We start from the raw sequence: 18348 nt of genomic DNA, 5'->3' as shown, positions 1-18348 counted from the left end.
TAAATCTAAACAACAATTTCCTCTGAAATCATAAGATTTGTAAGTAGGTACTTAACATTTTTTAAATCTATATGAATACAAAAAGTAAATGCTCGTTTGTTCAAAATGTTAAATCTCCCAAAGTTCTTCACTGATTGCTGTGAAATTTCGACACAACGATGCATTCGAATACGCGTGCGTTTTTTCACCTATATTATCTAGATGTCACCTGTAAAACAGCGATGTAAGAGCAACGCGTGATATTGTTTCTCTATTTGCAAAGACAGACTGAGCCACAACAACGCATGGCGGAATACAGCTAGTTCCAAATAAGGATACAGTTTGTCCAAAGAAACATCATAATCTCAATAACAATATTCCTTTTTCAAACATTCTCGATGTAGGTAGGTACCGTAGAAAAAAGTCTAAATAAACACGACGATTTCACATTTGAAAAAATAATCTTTACTGAATTATTAAAACGGCCACCATCTTGAATCGGAAAAGGAGCGTTCGAACGAATTTACAGAAATGCAAAACCGAAATATGTAGGTAACACAGAAGGAAAGTCCAAATAAACACAGACATTTGAAAAAAATAATATTTACTGAATCATTAAAATGACCACCATCTTGAATGGGAAACGGAGCGTGACAGAGAGACGAATTTACCGAAATGCAAAACGGTCGAGTTAAAATGAGGCTTCACTAAACTCGGTCAAAACAAAAGAGTACCTAAATATAAAAATGAGAATTTGAATGTGAATGAAGCAGGGAGTGCGTGCCATGACAGTTGTATAGCGGTTCATCTTATCTGCCTACCCCTGCGGAGAAACGGAGTGGCGATTAGTCAATTAATTAGTTACCTACCTAATTACCTAAATATTTTATTGAAGAATCGATCACCTGCCTACTACAGCCAACTTTGTGCGTAAAAATCTTTTTTGTGGGGAATTAAATGACAGTTTTTTTTTTTACTTTTGACATCACTCAACTCATATGTTACTTCGTTGTAATAATTTCTGATTATTAGAAAACATTTAAAATCGTTACAGACTGTCATTCGAGAGTGAGTTTCGGGAGTCTTGTAGATATGAAGTGGAATCTGTTCCCTCGGCAAAAGTGACAGGAAGATGTTGTACAGATTACAGACAAACCGAATAAGTGAAATACATAAATGTATTCGACCGGAGTGTAGTGTTAATGGAGATTAGGGGCTCCGATGTTACTTGATGATTTGGGACACTTTTACTTTCAAACATATTGTGCTTTCCTAAGTAAGTACCTTTCTTCTATAACAGTGATGTCTATCAGCTGATTCACCAGAACGGGTTATTCATAAATAAACCACTCACGGTTCTTACATTTAGAAATTGATAAAACCTTTTTTTTAATATTTGTTAATTTAAGCTTAAAAATGAACATTCGTAGGTTATTAACAGTGGCGTGTAATGATCTATGACCAAAGGTAGGCTGTGTGTAGTTTTTCTAGTTCGTGACGTTCGGGTTGTGATGAAAAACATTGTACCAAGATACTGCAGCGCCACGGAAAAGGGACGAGTGCACTCTTTTAGAAGATTTCTTCGCCACTGCATGAGAAGTTTATGGCTCAGATTATGCCAATCCAAGAATACCATCATCACTGCCATGGCTGTCTGGAGTCCCCCTGATGACCCTCTGGTGCCGGGAGACAGTCGAAATGCTCCGTATACAATTATTTGCATAATTTATATTTAATATTGATTCACTTCTTTTTCTGTTTTTATTCTATGCATTGCATTGACCTAAAAAGCCCTTTTTAGGTCAATGATGGATTGCTTAGACATAGACATTCAAATTTAGATGTCTATTTATATTTTACTTATTTCATCTATTTTGTTGCTCTCAAATGTGGAATATATCGCATAGCGCTACCCCTGTATACCTTCCGAAATATGGAATATATCGCATTGTACTATCCCTGCATACCTTTTGAAATATGGAATATATCGCATTGTACTACCCCCGCATACCTTCTGAAATATGGAATATATAGCATTGCGCTACCCCTGTATACATTCGGAAATATGGAATATATCGCGTTGTACTACCCCTGCATACCTTCTGAAATATGGAATATATAGCATTGCGCTACCCCTGTATACATTCGGAAATATGGAATATATCGCATTGCACTACCCCTGTAAAACTTCTTAAATATGGAATATATCGCACTGCCACCCCCTGCATACCTAAACCTGCATACCATAAAATAACTGCTGTTCATAAACCTACAAGTTAAAAATTCTAATACATAATTGTGATTTATTTCCTTTGCTTTAAAAGTAAAATATCTATAACCGTTCCAGATTCCGTAAAAGATGTCCACCCTCTTAGCTACTAGCTGTAGTGGTTACACGGCCGCTGGCTGCGACACCAGGACATGTGTTTCTATCTCCATCACCATTGTCAGTATTGTCACATTCAGCATTTATCATCTCGGAATATCCGATGAGTTGAAGACGCGCCCTGTCACTCCTTCGGTTACTGTCTCAAAATATTGTTATTTATATTCGTCTCGTTTGTGCTTTGTGGACATTCCTAAAATAAGTGTTCCTCTTGACATTCTTCAAAAATGTATTTATTTTATCTTTTTTAAAACATTGATTTACATTTTTTAAGACTAGATTCTCAAATGGGTACCTACTTACTTGCCTAATTAAGTTCGTATTTTTCATTCGATTTCTCTCTATAAAACTAACGTTGCTAGGAAGTCAATGTACTACGATTTTTCTTCTGTTTTCCAGAACAAAAACATTTTCGTTGGTATACCAGACTCATAATTTTATATAACGTATATTTTTTTTAGATTTCGACTATTCGTAAAGTTAGTCGCGCATATTTATCAGATTTTGTTCTTTCATTTTCTAGGTAGGTACCTAATCTAGGTAGGTAGTGCGTTTATTGAATATGTACCTACCTACAATCACTTTTAAGATAGGAAAATGCAGGTAAATACAGGCAAATCATTTACAGAAGACGTTTTAATGTATTTGTGCATACCGATATTATCTGACGAAAGTCTCATTTATAAAAGGATTTTCGAACTAGTTTGGAATACCCGCCCGCAGTCCTCTCTTACAAATGTCCAAATATACTTGGTGCAATTCAGTTTACATTTAAACTGACGATTTAATTCGACAATGTTATTTTTGTGCTTTTTTGTTTCATTCTTCAGCTTCCTAAGAAAACAAAATTAAAAATTATTTTGTATCCTTTCAGTACACCACTTAGGCAAGGGTTTCTGTAAAATGATTTACCATAAATGGATTAACAAAATCCTAAATTATTACAAATCTTGTATTTATCGTTGTACCTACGTATTTACGACTGCAAACGATTAAAATTACTAATACCTATAGAATATTATGATAATGATTAAAGCTAATTTATTAAGAATCTCTTCAAATTATTCGTAATCAAAACCGGGATTGCCGGCCCTTAACGAATAAATTGATAGGTTTTCTTAATAAACTTTTAGTAAAATATGAATCTATTATCACGATTTCGAAAAAGGTTTTCATAAAAAACTCAATATTTCCGCTTTTCATCATTGTATATTATCAAGACAAATGCAGATGTAAGAAAACGTGTTCTTATATAGGTACTGGGAATTTACTAAAAGTTTTCCAGGAAACGCCCTTCAATCCCGTTTTCAACCGGATTACCAATCATTTAGAGAGATTTTTAATAAACTAGCAATACTCACTTTTATCCGTGCAGGATGCCAGTCAATAGAGAAACTAAAGAAAACAAAATAAATATATACCTATGTAGGTACTTATCCACAATAGATATCTCCAGTTGCCGGTTTCGGGCGGTTGGATCTCTTCTGTTGAATTCACATAAAAAGGTATTTTGTGCGTGGTTACAAGAAAGAATTACCTACATAAAACTTTTTCGAGCATAATTCTTTTTGTTAATGAAGAAACTGACGAAATTTTATTTAATGCACCAAAATGATTGGGGAGCAAGATCTTGAAACAATATATGTATTATTTATATAATAATGCATAAGAATTAATCTAAGAATTGTGGGTACAAAATGTAATTTACTCGATATAAAACGTAACGGAATTACACGGGTTCTGTTTGTCGAAGAACAGGGGTATTGTGTGTCGTTAATTTGAAACTGATATCGAAAAAAAGATTCGCACAATAAAAATAGTTTATGATTGTTTCCTAGGGGGTGGCAACTCAGGTCACTGATCGGTGACCACCGTGTCCAGTCTCCCCGTGCCCCCGGGTAGGTACTGAGCAGGTACTGGGTAGGTACTGTAGGTACTGGGTAGGTACTGAGAAGGTAGGTACTCGGGGTGGGAGTGAACTGGTCAGCAGAGATACATTTCCCATCGAAGGGGGATCAGATTATTAATCTCATTTGGTGTCAATTTCACGTCTCCAACACCCGAGGCTATGCTACAGAGAGGTGCTGATTCAATGATCAGCGACATTTTTGATACAAAAAAGATAATGAATTGTTTTATTTGAAGTAGTTACTAGGTACCTACCTACTTTACATTTTGAATGAATTTTGTGAAATCAGTAAGCATACCCGAAAATATATGGACTAATTATAAAAACCTTGTTTATAGTTAACCAACTAAAAATATGGGATGCTATATATTACAATCTAGATAGTTAGAAAATAACGCTTTCTTGTACATTGAAAAGTTGTCACCCTTGAAAAATTGCGAAATCCGACTTTACTTGTCAAGATTAACACTAATAAATTTAATCAAAAAATACGCATTTCAAATATAGAACTTAAATGTTTTCCTGGTGAAACAAAATATTACCTACATTATAGGTAGGTACTTTATCGCTTCTCTGAATTCTTCATCAGTTTCAATATTAAAAAGGAAAAAAAAATTCTCTCAAAATATTATATTATTGGTTGTTACTTTATCGCTTTATATAGGTGATACAAAAATAAAACAGGAAAAATATAATTAGGTAGCTAGGTATCTACCTATCCAGGTTTTTTTAAATTAACCTCACAATAGTGCCTCTGTCTGCATAGCGTAAATTCAAAGGAACTCTATCACCACCCGGTTGGGCAGTATTGTGAGGCGGGTTATGGTAGGGGCTGCATGGAGGAATTTATTAATGTGGGTCTTGAAAAGGCTCGGAATATATGAAGAAGGAAAAACAGATGCCGGTAGCTCGTTTCACATACGAGCCGACTTACACAAAACAAGTCGAAGAAACTACCCGTTCTTATGAAACCAACATCAATGGTGATTGACTTAGCAATGAATGATTTTATTTTAACCACAATTAATAGCTTGTTCTTCTTCCATTACAATTTTTTTATAACAACAATATGACGTTTTCTAACTAGACCGCCCTTCCACGCGCCGACCAATCGGAAGGCGTGTTTTCCTTTCAGCACGCCCACGGAGTTTTTTTTCCCGCTCCGCCCAACAGATCATCTCGCATTATGTCAAGTAGCCAGTAGCTACCCAACTCAAGTCAAACACTAATCCCGACGCTCAGTGAACCACTGCGACCGCCGAGATAACGAATAACTTCAAACGAACTATTCTAAATAAATTCAAAATTGTTCGATTTGCATAGATACTTTTTGAATATAGATTGGTAAATTATTATTAAATAAATAGTGATGAAATTTAAAAATACAGTAAAAGTATTATTTAGTACTTGCCTTCGAGTTCCTGCAGTACGCGAAAAAGACGATTCGATGTACATTACTGTGCTTTACATTCATGTGCTTTAATATGAATAGATTAGTAATGAAACAATACTACAAAAATCTATATCCGACGCTGAAATAGAAGCGTATTGATAGGGTGTATTACAAATTGTTCACGAGTGAATTAAAATGTCTTCGGAGCCCCGTTCTCGGAGGCTTTTGCGAACCCCAAAGTGCGCCCGCTGCCGAAACCATGGGGTGATCTCCTGCCTCAAGGGTCACAAGAGGGTCTGCAGGTGGAGGGATTGTGCCTGCGCTAGCTGCAGACTGGTGGTCGAGAGGCAGAGGGTTATGGCCGCACAGGTAATAATATTCGATTATTTTTATTATAAAAAATGCATAAATCTCTCCTCATACATTTCGACAGATATTCAAGGATATAGGTACCTATATAAAGATAAGGACGACCAACGGAGACCAAATTTAACCATGACAACCATGTATGGTATATCGACGTACCTGTATGGGCTATTGTAGATTCGAGATGGTCATATTGGTCATCGCCGCATCTGACATAATAAATGTGCTTTACATTTGTTTTTAGTTCAGTTATGAATTTTATTTTGTGGGTAGATCAGGGTAGTAGTACATAGGAAGGTAACTACTAACATTTATGGTTTATGGACTAATTTATTTTTATTGTAAATAAATATCAAAACGTATGTAGGTAATACATGGTTTTCAGAATAAAAAATAAGTGATTTACGCAAAGTTTCATTTTCATTGCTTACAATTTTAAAATATTTTGATAGTATTTACAAATTATTTTACTGATGAAGATTAGATTACGTTCAAAGCTAGATACAGTTAAGTCTAGTCAATAAGTAAAATCGTTGGAAGCGAAAGTACCCACTTACATCCCACTTTAAAAGATTTTATTAACGAAGTCATTAAAACCGATGATGCAGCTCTTTCAAATCAAAATAATTTCAATCGTACTGTAAATCGTTGGCTAGATCATCTAGGCTAAGCAGAAGAGACTCCAACTGTAGGAACAAATTGGCATCTATTATTATGTCATCTAGGCTAAGCAGGAGCGACCTCAACTGGAACAGGAACAAATTGGCATCTAAGGTAATCAGGAGAGACCTCCAACTGTAGGAACAAATTGGCATCTGTTATTATGTCATCTAGGGTAAGCAGGAGAGACCCCCAAGTGTAGGAACAAATTAGTATCTGTTATTATGTTATCTACGGTAAGCAAGAGAGACCTCAACTGTAGGAATAAATTAGCATCTGTTATTATGTCATCTAGGGTAAGCAGGAGAGATTTCACAATTAAATTAAAGTAATTATTTTTATCGTAAATATAACATACATCAATCCTTTACCAAAAACAAAAATTCAAGTTTTAGTAATAAAAAATATTAAGTCACGATGAAAAGTGGCGTCCCTCCTCCAATGTGTGGATTAGACGCCGTGACTTGGAAGTGATGTCGGAAGCCTTTTTTCCCCGTTGCTGCAGTATCGGAAGAACATAATTCACATCAGGTTGAGTTATATTCCCGGAAAGAAACAAAACTCAGTAACATTTCTAAAATGTCAGCGAGTATTAGATTCCAATTAGTGACTTATACAATCAAATAATACCTGTGTTATTTAATCATTAGTAGCTAATAAACTAATGTTTCATACCTTTCTCTGTCAGGTGGCCCTCCGCAGACAGCAGTGTTCCCAGGAAGGACTGGCGGCACTCCTGGCACAGAAGAGGCATTACCAGAAGCAACTGAGATCCCTGCAGCAGGCCAACCTTGCCAACGACATTATCAATGGTTAGTTAAAGCCTCCATCACAGTAAATGCGTTCATATTTTATCAATTAACATCATCACTTACTACACATTACTGCAGTAATACGAGGTAAATGGGTGATTTTTATGTTTTCTTAGAACTGGAAAATGACCCAAATTTTTTTTGTCACAAAATTGGACACAAATGGAATTCACAAGATCTAAATTTTAATAGATTGACAAAAATCAAGGTAAAGGTGGAATAAAATCCATAAAATTTCAAAAAACTTTAAAAAGAAAACGAAATTTCACTGATAATCTTCCTACATTGAAGAAGAGTCTTTCCTTGCCCGGAAAAGCCTTTCCTTGAGAGATACACGACAAACTAAGCTAGCTAATAATACCTTTCAGTTAATTTTAGTTGACCAACTTTTATTGAACGACAAGATTTCTAATAAAAAAACTTTGTTTGAAAGAAAGTTGTCACAATATGCTTTAAGGTGTCGAGTTGATCAACTAAAATCAAAACGTCTGAAACCTCTATAAGAAAATAGCTGTTAGTTGAACCAGGGTATGCGGTAAGGTTGCTAGGTTTCAAAATATACTGGGCGTTGTAGATTTTTGTTCACAATCACACACAATTATCGTAACTCAGCGAAATGGCCATTTTTTAAAGGATTTTGTGGATAAAACGAAAGAAAAATTTTGCGGTATTTTCAACACCAAACCTGTAAGTGGCTAAGCTATAATATATTATGCTGATAACACCAGGAGGGGGATTTGCAAAAATGCAGTTATGGCAATCTTATTTTTCAGTTTTTTTAAAAAGGTTTTTTACATAAAAAAGTTATGCATACCAACTAATGTGACCGGCTTTAACAATATCGTAACACATTGCTAGCAGAGAAGCTGCTATTTCGTTTATCATTATTTTACGACAGAAAACAGCGTGAAAAAGTCATAAGTAAATCGCATAAATAGCATAAAGTAGGTAGTCACAATGGTGATGAAAAGTATTGAAAATTTGACTTTTAGGTTTTTCGGTTATGAAAATATGTACTTTTTCGTAGGTAGAAAAAGTACATTTTTTTAAATACCTATTATTTTTAAAAAAATTGAAAATATCGCTTTTGCGTACTTTTGACGACAAAAACGCTATTTCAAACGAAGATGAATTATTAATGGAGTGAAGATATGTTACTAAGTCAACGTGCGTGATTTCACTGAAATAGCTCCAGTGGACATACTTTAAACTTTCAGAGGACTATTTTATTCGTGCACATGGGTGCTGAATATTTCGTATTCTTTGAATGGCTATCCTTAAAAGTACGAATATAACATGTCTTTTATTTTATAATATCAAAGCAGTTTTTATAGAGCTATTTTTTTTTATTTCATTACGTCTTATGGACATGAGGATGATATTTTTTTCATTTATAGTTGCAGTCACAGATGTTATAGTCATAGATCATAATATTAATCGATTTTTAAAAAGTTAAGATTAGACCACTCCAGCGGTAGTAATCTCTACCTAATTATATTTTGAAAGAATAAATATAGTATTAAGACGTTATCTATTGCTAATAATTTCTGTCGCTAATTTATATTTTGAAAGATGGCGCAAGATTTAGGGTTGGTGTCGTGCCGTCGCGACGCTAAACGCAGCAACAACTCGGAAACTTTGACACACAAAATCATCATTGTAAAACCAAGATGACTTCACAAAAAATATTTTTTTTTAAACTTCTCACTCTACTCACCTCAAACGAAATTACATAAATCAAATCTGAGAAAACTAATAAAGGGTATAATAGTAGTTCTTTGATCAGTAGACTTCACGTCCAAAAAATGTTGTTTCTAATTTGCTCTTGTTGATGAAACACCACTATCTCAATGACAATTATTTTTTAAACTTTCTTCAGGCAGGTAAGCACCATAATAATTAAAGGCCCTGTCAAAGTAAGTCACATAATGGAAGTTAGCCATCTAGTCAAAGTAAGGCGCACTTGAATAATAAATAGGATTCAGCAGATTTTCGAAAACGGAACATGAAGGCACAAACAAATTTATGGACTGATGAAATGCCAATCGAATTAATATTGGACATCGCTACGCTCAGTCAATACGTGATTGATTCACCCACCTCAAAAGAAGGGTAGGTACCATCCAGATTATTTATAATTATTAATTTGGATTACTCTTCAAAAGAATATTTCGTCAAGTTCGTGATTTTTTCGCGTGTTAAAAAACGAATGGATATATATGTCTAATTGAATCACAGAATATATTTTTGCTTTGCCCGTGTTTTACTACCAATAAAAATAACATTTTTGACTACTGCTCAAAGAAAGTGTACAACGCCAAATTGTTGGAAACAATGATATATCTAGGTTGTTTCATTTGAAGAAACATGCAAAGCGACGGGAATGCTATAAAACAAGAATAAAGCATAGAATTTAATTGTTAATCGGCAATAAATCACCGGGATTGAGTTTGCTGGCATTACATGTATCGATTTCACAAAAGGCAAATGGTTTTATAGTTGTGTAAACACTGCCACGGAATAAGTATTAGTTGTGTTGAGTAAACAAGGCGAGAGAGGAACAACTTGTCTTTTATTACCGACATTTCCATTCTGTCTTCTTCGCAGTGCCAACAAACACAAAAGGCAGGGGAGGATTCCACCTAAAAATTATAACTAAACACGTAACAAGTTAATATTTTGTCGACATTTGGGTAAATAATGTTGCCTCCGAGGTAATGTTGTGTCCAAATAATGTGTTTGTGTTTGTGGCGGCCGGATGTCGCGACGTGCGCTCCGCTCAAAGTGAACCAACGATTATCAACTTTCCGGATTCGACACGTATCCGTAAAAGGGATCATATCTTAGAGACTAATTATTCGATCCGAGTGAACTTAGTGTTGATTTGAAGAGGAATCTATTAAAATTTGAGTAAAATTTTCAAAACTTCTTATAATGTCGCGAAAACTTGTACAAATTTGTCATTTGCAAGAGGTATTAAAATAATGTCAAAGCCATAATAATATGTATCCTACTTCTCATAGCACTACCCAGTACCCAGTATTCAATAAACGTAAGTTGCAAATGAATTAGACAACTCAAAGTAAAAATGTTACATAATTTATATTGCAAAAATTTATACGCATCGACCTAGAACCTGGACTGATGACGTTTTCACTGCCCATAATATTTTTATCACAGTTGCGATACGCAAATAGTCTTATAATAATGTAATAGAATATTTTCATAAAAATCAATTTCTTACATCCAGGGTTATAATAGTTAAGAGATATTTTTTAAAAGCCTATTCTATTCTGTCCAATGATTTTGCAAGCTCCCATTCTTCACAAAGACAAAATTCAATCTGACTTAATATTTAACTGCTTGACTGGATGTATCTTTTAATAATTTCATATTTAACGTACCTAACCAAAATATACAGATGGAGGAAGCGTGCTTCGGAAACCGATCGACGGATTAAATAAATAATGTATTGGTTAAATAAATAATTATTCATTTGCTTTGCCGATTTGATGATAATAATTATTATATGAATGGCCATTATAAAATATTCATCGGTATGAAGAATTTAAAAAGGGGTTTGAAATAATGAACGCAAATAAACAATAGTCATCATTAACTCCTAGCTGCAAAAATATATTTTTTTTTAAATAATTCGTTACAATGATTAGCAATAGGAAACCAAAAACTGATTCATCGATCAATCCCGCGTGAAAAATAATCAAACAGACTACTTTCGATTGTCTGTACTATGCGTTGGTCCTGCGTGAAATATGGTTCAATCAACTCAAATTTGATTTGAATTTAAGGGCCATTTTCAATATTAGAACAGACTGTTTCAAGAATTCAGACTAGCGTTACCGGTAACGATTCAGATAACGATTCCTAAAATATAATATTTTAACAGAAAATTATTTTAATTCTGTTCTATATTTGAAGAGTGCATGCATTACGTAAGAATTCAGACAAGTGATAAATCAAATCAAATCAAAAATTATTTATTGTAAAATTAAAATTACAAAAGGTATAGCTTATGGGTAGACCCCATTTCTTCCAGCTAACCACATTTATTTAATTACAATGTTTATACAGATAAAATAACAATATACCAATGAAAAAATAAAAAATACAAATATATATACCAATAAAAATAGGTGTTTCATTTACGTGAGGTATTCACTCAACGTGTAGTGACATTTATTAACAAGGAAAGTGTTTAGTAACGATTTGAATTTGTGTGTATCTTGTATTTGTTTAATGTTATGTGGAAGGTTGTTATATACTTTAATGGCCATGTAGTATGGTCCTTTTTGGAATATTGTTTTGTTTGCTTTTGGTATTAGTAAGTTTTCTGTGAGCCTTGTAGCGTATTTATGTGTTGAGTTTTTTTAGCGGGAACTTGTCTGTAGATGATCGCACTAACATGCATAACTCCAATATATATATGTCTATGACTGTCAGAATTTTCAGATTTTTAAACATAGGTCTACATGAATCTAAACGATCAGAGTTTGTAATTTTTCTTATGCATCTCTTTTGTATGATGAAAACATCTTTAGCGTTTACCGAGTTTCCCCAAAAAATAATACCGTATTTTATTATTGAGTATACATAACCATAGTATGCGGCTATTACTGATTCGGTGTTTAATATTTTTCTTAAGGTACCCAGAACATAAGAAAAACTACTGGTTTTTGCTACAATTTTTGAGACATGTTCTTTCCAGTTTATGTTTATATCTAATTCCATTCCCAGTAGTGAACAGGTTTGGGAAGGTTCGATAATATTATTATTAATGTTTACATTTATATTCATAGGTGTAGCTTGCACTGGACAAAATTTTAAAATTTGGGTTTTGTTTGTGTTGAGATTGTTGATAAAGTAGGTCCTTACCAATAATACAATATTTTTAATACGTCTTCTAAATTGAAACTGATTTGTCAAGATTTCAGACCATCCCATGATTTTTCATGAGCCTGCGCTGGTAAAATAATAAAAAAATCTAAAAGAATCACAAATCTTTACAGCAAAATAATTCAATTTTCGAATCAAGCTCATGAAATAAAGGCTGAAATATTTCCTTTCGAGCTGGTCCAGTGCGCGCCTGCCGCACCGGCTGCAAACACCTGCTCGGCAGTCATATACACCACTCCACATAGCCCAACCAACTCTACTCAAGCGGGGCTCAATAAAAAATCCATTACATCAAACAAACTAAAGATACATTAATGCGATTTTAAATTCTACATTAGTTGAGTAACAGAAGTTGAGAGTCGATTGGTGAATTTCTACGGAGCACAGAAATAAAGTCTTCATTCTCTAGGTACTCGGATAGTGTTATTTCTTAGGAATAGTCGCTACGAATACGATGACTTTACTTTTGTATTGGCCCTCGATACTAATGACCTAATTATTAATCTTAATTTTGTAAAAATATTTTTATATTTTTACAAAATTAAAAATTTATAAATATTTTTTATGCCGATTTCAGTGTTAATTTAATGTTTTTACATGTTGGAAAAACTATCCCTAAGCTAGCATACAAACTTAATGAATCACCTCTAAAAGCAGAGACCACAACAAGACCCAGGAGTTAACCAACTAACTAACCATCACGCCGTTTCCCCGCGGGGGTAGGCAAAGAGGACGAACCGCTAAAAAAACTCGGTCTTGGCACACACTCCTTGCCTCATTCACATTCATACATCGTATCATACATACTCTTCTATTATTCTAACTCTTAACATGGCCCGACTCAAGTATCTGATTTACTTGGTCGTGCCATGTCTTCCTCGGGCGTCCCCGACTTCTGCTACCATTCACATTTGCATATATCATAAGACTTGAAATGAATGTGAATGAGGCAAGAAGTGTGTGCCAAGACCGAGTTGTTTGGCGGTCCGTCCTCTCTGCCTACCCCTGCGGGGAAACGGCGTGATAGTTAGTTAGTTAGTTGTTCTAATCGATAGGCGTACTACGCGAAGTAGGTACCTTGTAAAATACTTATAAATACTATAAAAAAATTATCGATGGAAGCGATAGAAAATGTTAGGAAAATCTTTTTTCAACTTATTTTGAAGTCTTTTTTTTTTTTTTTAATATCAATATAAAGTTTTTTTACAGTTTTTTTTTTCGATGTCTGTCTCACTGATAAACCAGTGTCGAGACAGACGTATTTGATACATACATTAATGTTTACATATTTTTTGATACATAAAATATTTCATTACATTAAATGACATTGTGAAAAAGATAAAAAATAATAAATAATAATAATAAATGATAAATTTGTTAATCAGCATCTAGTTGGAGTACATACTTATGAGGGGATTTTTATAAAATTTTTGATCATGGATCTGTCTTGGCTGATGATCCAAGACTTGATGTCTGTTTTATATTTCAAAAAAAATTCGTTCAGTCTACCCATCAATTTAATATATTATTGAAGTAGAAAATAATACAAATAATAGAAGATAATTCTAATACTAATAATGACCGGTCGGTGGCTGAGTTGACATCGCATTTGGGTCCCACTTAGGCGTAGTTTGTTCAAGTCCTCTATCACAACACAAGAAACATTTTCCGCTTCGTGTAGTAGGAGATCTTCAAATATTTTCAGGTTATTTGTAACCCGGGAATAAAAAAAGTAAATTAAATAAAAAATAAAAATCAAATGAAAAAAGTCTTTCTTTAAAAAATCTTATGATAAATCTAATAAAAATATCTTTAATTCAAAAATTGAAATGTGAGATCAGGTCACAATGGCCGAGTGCTTAGAGACGTTGTGGGTTATCCTGGGTTAGATTCCCAGTTGCCACCGTTACCTTTTTATTTTCTATGTCTTGTTCTGTTTCATCTTTCGTTTAGATTTACTAGTATTATGTTCCTCTTCAATGATTAAGTATTTATCTTGGGTTAGCCGAGGTAAATTACCGATTTTTACGATGTGTAGCAAAGAAGCAGTTTGAAATAGATATTTTGAGTTAGGTATGGCAGTAAAGTTGAGGTAGTGCGATCTACTCATTATGTTGTGTCAAAAGTCACATCAAAACAAAAACTCACATTTAAATGTCACGCAAAAATTTAAATGCGGGTAGATTTCTTCGCCAACATTTGAACCCAAAAACAATATCATTTGTTATTTCTAGCCACCCGATAGTGACATCCCCGCTCCAGTACAACAGCTCCCGGTACAGGGTGTCCCATGGTTCTCATTTACAAACCCAACACCCATTCATATTATATTTTTGTTTACTCTACTCCGCGTGGTGTCGGATATCCTATCAAAACAATGTTAGTCCCAAATAGAAGTCCCGAACTGACCAAATGCTTATAGTTAAATTGAGCCAACGAGTCAAAAGAGACGTAACGATTATCGAAAGCTTAATTAAACACTTATTGGTAGTGAACCCTTTTTATAAAGTTCGATTGTACTAGGGTAGTTTTTCAGGAATTTCAGGAGCTATTTTGAGACTTGGAGCATTTATTTTTGTTTTTGTTTGGAGAAGTGATTGAAGCTCGTTTGTCTTATGATAGAATAAAACTCAACAGTTGGTTTATTTCCTTTACTTTTTAGTGCAAAGTGCAATATTGTGATTGTTAGTGATAGTGGACTGGAACATTTTATAAAGAGACGAAAGAGAATAAAAGTTTAAGTTAAACAACAGTTTATTTATTATGTTATTTAGTAATACCTATCTACTAGTCCATGGTTTTCCAAACTATGATCGCGACCCCAAAAGTTTTTCAAGTTCAATAAAATTGTATATATATAGGATCGGACATTGTTCCGTTCCTTCCCATCTTTTTAAAATTCACATCGTTGACTCCCCAGATTGTACATTCTGTGGTCTAGAAGTGGGAACTTTAGATCACATATTTTTTGGTTGTCCCTCTCTAAACAAATATCCTCTCTTCTATCAAGCCTTATCTAAAATTGCCTCCCCTCCATTCAACATCTCATCTCTTCTAAGTCTGAACTCGATTCCAATTTTCATTATAATTTTGAAATTTGCCAATTTAAATAAAATTAATATTTAAATTCACCTTTCGTTTCTCAATAATTTTAAATGATGGCCAAGAACACCCTTGAAGGGTGAAAGTCAGAAATAATGGAAAAAAAAAATTGTAATGAAAAACATATTTTCAATGTGTTTTTTTATCATATTTAAATACATCATGGTTGTAGATCACTTGATTTCTATAAAATTTAATTGAGCTTTCGTACTGGTGACTTTGACTTGATGTTTCGTTCCCTGTCCTGGCAGTCGTTGTCCCAAACCAGTACTAATAATAATTGTCAATCGTTTTAAATCTATTTGCACCTGCATGTTTTTGTCTCGGGTCATTTGGCTTCTTTAAAATGGAGTCGCGACCCGAAAGAAGTTGGTAACCACTGTAACTGGTAAGTTTTCAGTAAGACAGGTTACCGTTGTAAAACTATACAAACAGTCCTGCATAATTTAAATAGAAAATTAGCAAACTACCTACTAACATGACACGCATAAATAAACTACTCACATGACATGTCATTTAGTATAGTCGTGTTATTTTAACGTGAACGTTTAATTTACCTATATTCTATTTTTATTGCACTTTATATTTAATTATTTCTACTTGTTGTTTATCATACCTACATAGTGAAAGATAAATCGTAATCCATGTATTCTGTAAAAACATGAAACTGGATTATTAAAATTTACGCACATTTCAATGCTAATTTTATAACTACCTATTTATAGCATGTTAATACTCTGTAAACTTTATAAACAAAAAATAAATCACTTGGACCGATAAATCATTAGGGGAGAATAACTTTACTGGACATAAAAAATGGTGGGTATAAATGTGTACAACATTACCAATATGCAATAGGTGGGTAATACAGATCATGCACTTGTGCCATTACGTTTTCATGCATTTGGGTTATTGTGCTTAAATGTTAATAATCCTCTACACAATATGAATAATAATTCTTTGTGTTTTTCTATTTCAATTTATTGAAAGTTATTTATCGCGTAATAATGAATACGATATAGTAAATTAATTTATTTTACCCAATGATACACATAATATAATTGGTTTTACGGATTTTAAAAATCTTTCTATTCCTACCTATTTTTCATCGATCAAATCTACTCCTTCAGCTAAATGGGTTTTGTAAAAACCAGTAGGTATATATTTTTTATTTATATAAATCACCATTCCAGATATCAGCAACACATTCGCTGTCTCTTAACAAATTCCTGTTACAAATTCCACAGGGGGAGGAATGTCTCACCAAAAACCTATATTTTCATTGCGAATGTTGAAAAAAAGCCCCAAGACCCCAGACTGCTTGGCTCCGAACTCATTAAGGACCGAAGAAACATTATTTTTTGCTGCAAATGTTTGTCGCTTCAAATTTCTTGACACTTCGGCCCATTTCTCAATGGTTCGAGTTACGTTTCAGGGAGTTGAGGAAGTATCTAGTTACGTGTCTCTTCCTAGGTAAATTTGAAATATTTTGCTATTATTTACATCGTGCTTTGAAGAAATGTCAGCCCAGGTCGAAGTACAGACTAAAACAATGAAAAACTATACTGAAAATGCCTTAGCCCTCCATACTAGCGACCTCGATTCAATATAAGATATTATAAGCTAAGGGCCGTCCTCTGCCTAACGGCGCCTGGCGCCTGGCGCAAGTAACACTATGGCGCCCCTTATCAAAACCAGTAGACGCCTAGGTATAGTAGGAGATTATCTTTATTCCAAGCAAAGTACGGGTGTAACAGAAAAATATATTTTTATTCAATCTTTTATTACGCCGCAAAGGGGAAGACTCATCGACCAATACATCAATGGCCGGCCCTGTATAAGCTATCGAGAGTTAATCTACTTTAGATATCATCGGCAGTTCTGCAGTGGTTTGGTGTAATAATAATTGTTCCATATAATAGATAAGAGGTAAATATAAATATTCTCAAAGGATGTTCCCACCTAAAGCATGAGCTTGTTTTTAAGGTTACCAAAGATGGGTCCCCCTGACAGGAAACCCCGAAATGAATGAGCGCCTCCGCAAGAGGAGGACGTTCGCAGACAGCGCCCTGGAGTCGGTGCCCGCCCTTCCCGCCCTGCCCTTGGCCCCGCTGCGCGCCCACACCGCCGCCCTGCTGCGCTCCCGCCTGCTTCAGGACTGCGGCGCCCCGGCAGCCGCCCCCTCCCCCGCCCCCGCCTTCCTGCACCAAAACCTCAACAACCTCGCTGTCAGCTCCTTCGTCAGAGACTTCATCATCAGAACGGAACAAATGAGAATGTTGCCATACGAAAACGCCTTTTCCATCTACAAAACGGATCACTTAAATTTCTCTGGGGGGTTGAGGGAAAACACATACGTGCACAAGTCTTTTGGATTGAGGGAGGACTTGGAAGAAGACAGAGAGACGAATGCCAGAGACCTCGAGCTGGAATCAGGCAAACTTTCCATTTGTGAAATAAATAGTTTGCCCAGTGGATGCGACCGACAAACCTCAGACGGGGCGGCAAAGAATAAAATTTCGTTTTCTATAGATTCCATTATAGGCTTCAAGTAAAACTTACATGTACACGGAGAAAAATGATTACTGCTGATTAATTAAAATCCTGTATAGTGACAGCATGCCATTTCCCAATAAACTATCAGTACCTTCATAAAATATCGGAACACGTGTTCACACAGCTGCGCTTATCCTGTTATTATGTAATGACGAAATACGAAAATATTAATATTTTTATGACACGTGTTCCCTAGTACATTCGTGTTAATTCGTGGAAATCTATCAATTAATTCATTAAAGATATGTAGTTTTTAACAGGAATACGAATA

The 18348-nt window shown here is 34.5% G+C and overlaps 1 protein-coding gene across 1 annotated transcript; it reads left to right on the top strand.

Annotated features, from left to right (window-relative positions):
• Positions 1-5862: 5862 nt before the first annotated feature.
• Positions 5863-18326, top strand: dmrt11E (doublesex-Mab related 11E). Its single transcript, XM_089650757.1, has 3 exons — positions 5863-6036; positions 7382-7505; positions 17508-18326. Exons 1-3 carry the CDS (start codon positions 5863-5865, stop codon positions 18074-18076), a joined length of 867 nt encoding a protein of 288 aa, XP_089506883.1. The 3' UTR covers positions 18077-18326.
• Positions 18327-18348: the final 22 nt, after the last annotated feature.

The sequence above is a fragment of the Hesperophylax consimilis genome, chromosome 3 (genome assembly GCF_061612785.1).
Source record: "Hesperophylax consimilis isolate HC1 chromosome 3, BYU_Hcon_1.0, whole genome shotgun sequence".
In the NCBI taxonomy this organism is placed as follows: Eukaryota; Metazoa; Arthropoda; class Insecta; order Trichoptera; family Limnephilidae; genus Hesperophylax; species Hesperophylax consimilis.
The sequence above is the reverse complement of the archived record's forward strand: the minus strand, read 5'-3'. Positions and strand labels throughout refer to the sequence as shown.

Coding starts and splice junctions, on each gene's coding strand:
- dmrt11E (XM_089650757.1), top strand. CDS start 5,863: ATGTCTTCGGAGCCCCGTTCTCGGAGGCTTTTGCGAACCCCAAAGTGC. Junction 6,037..7,381: donor AGAGGGTTATGGCCGCACAG/GTAATAATATTC, acceptor TTTCTCTGTCAG/GTGGCCCTCCGCAGACAGCA. Junction 7,506..17,507: donor TGCCAACGACATTATCAATG/GTTAGTTAAAGC, acceptor CTTGTTTTTAAG/GTTACCAAAGATGGGTCCCC.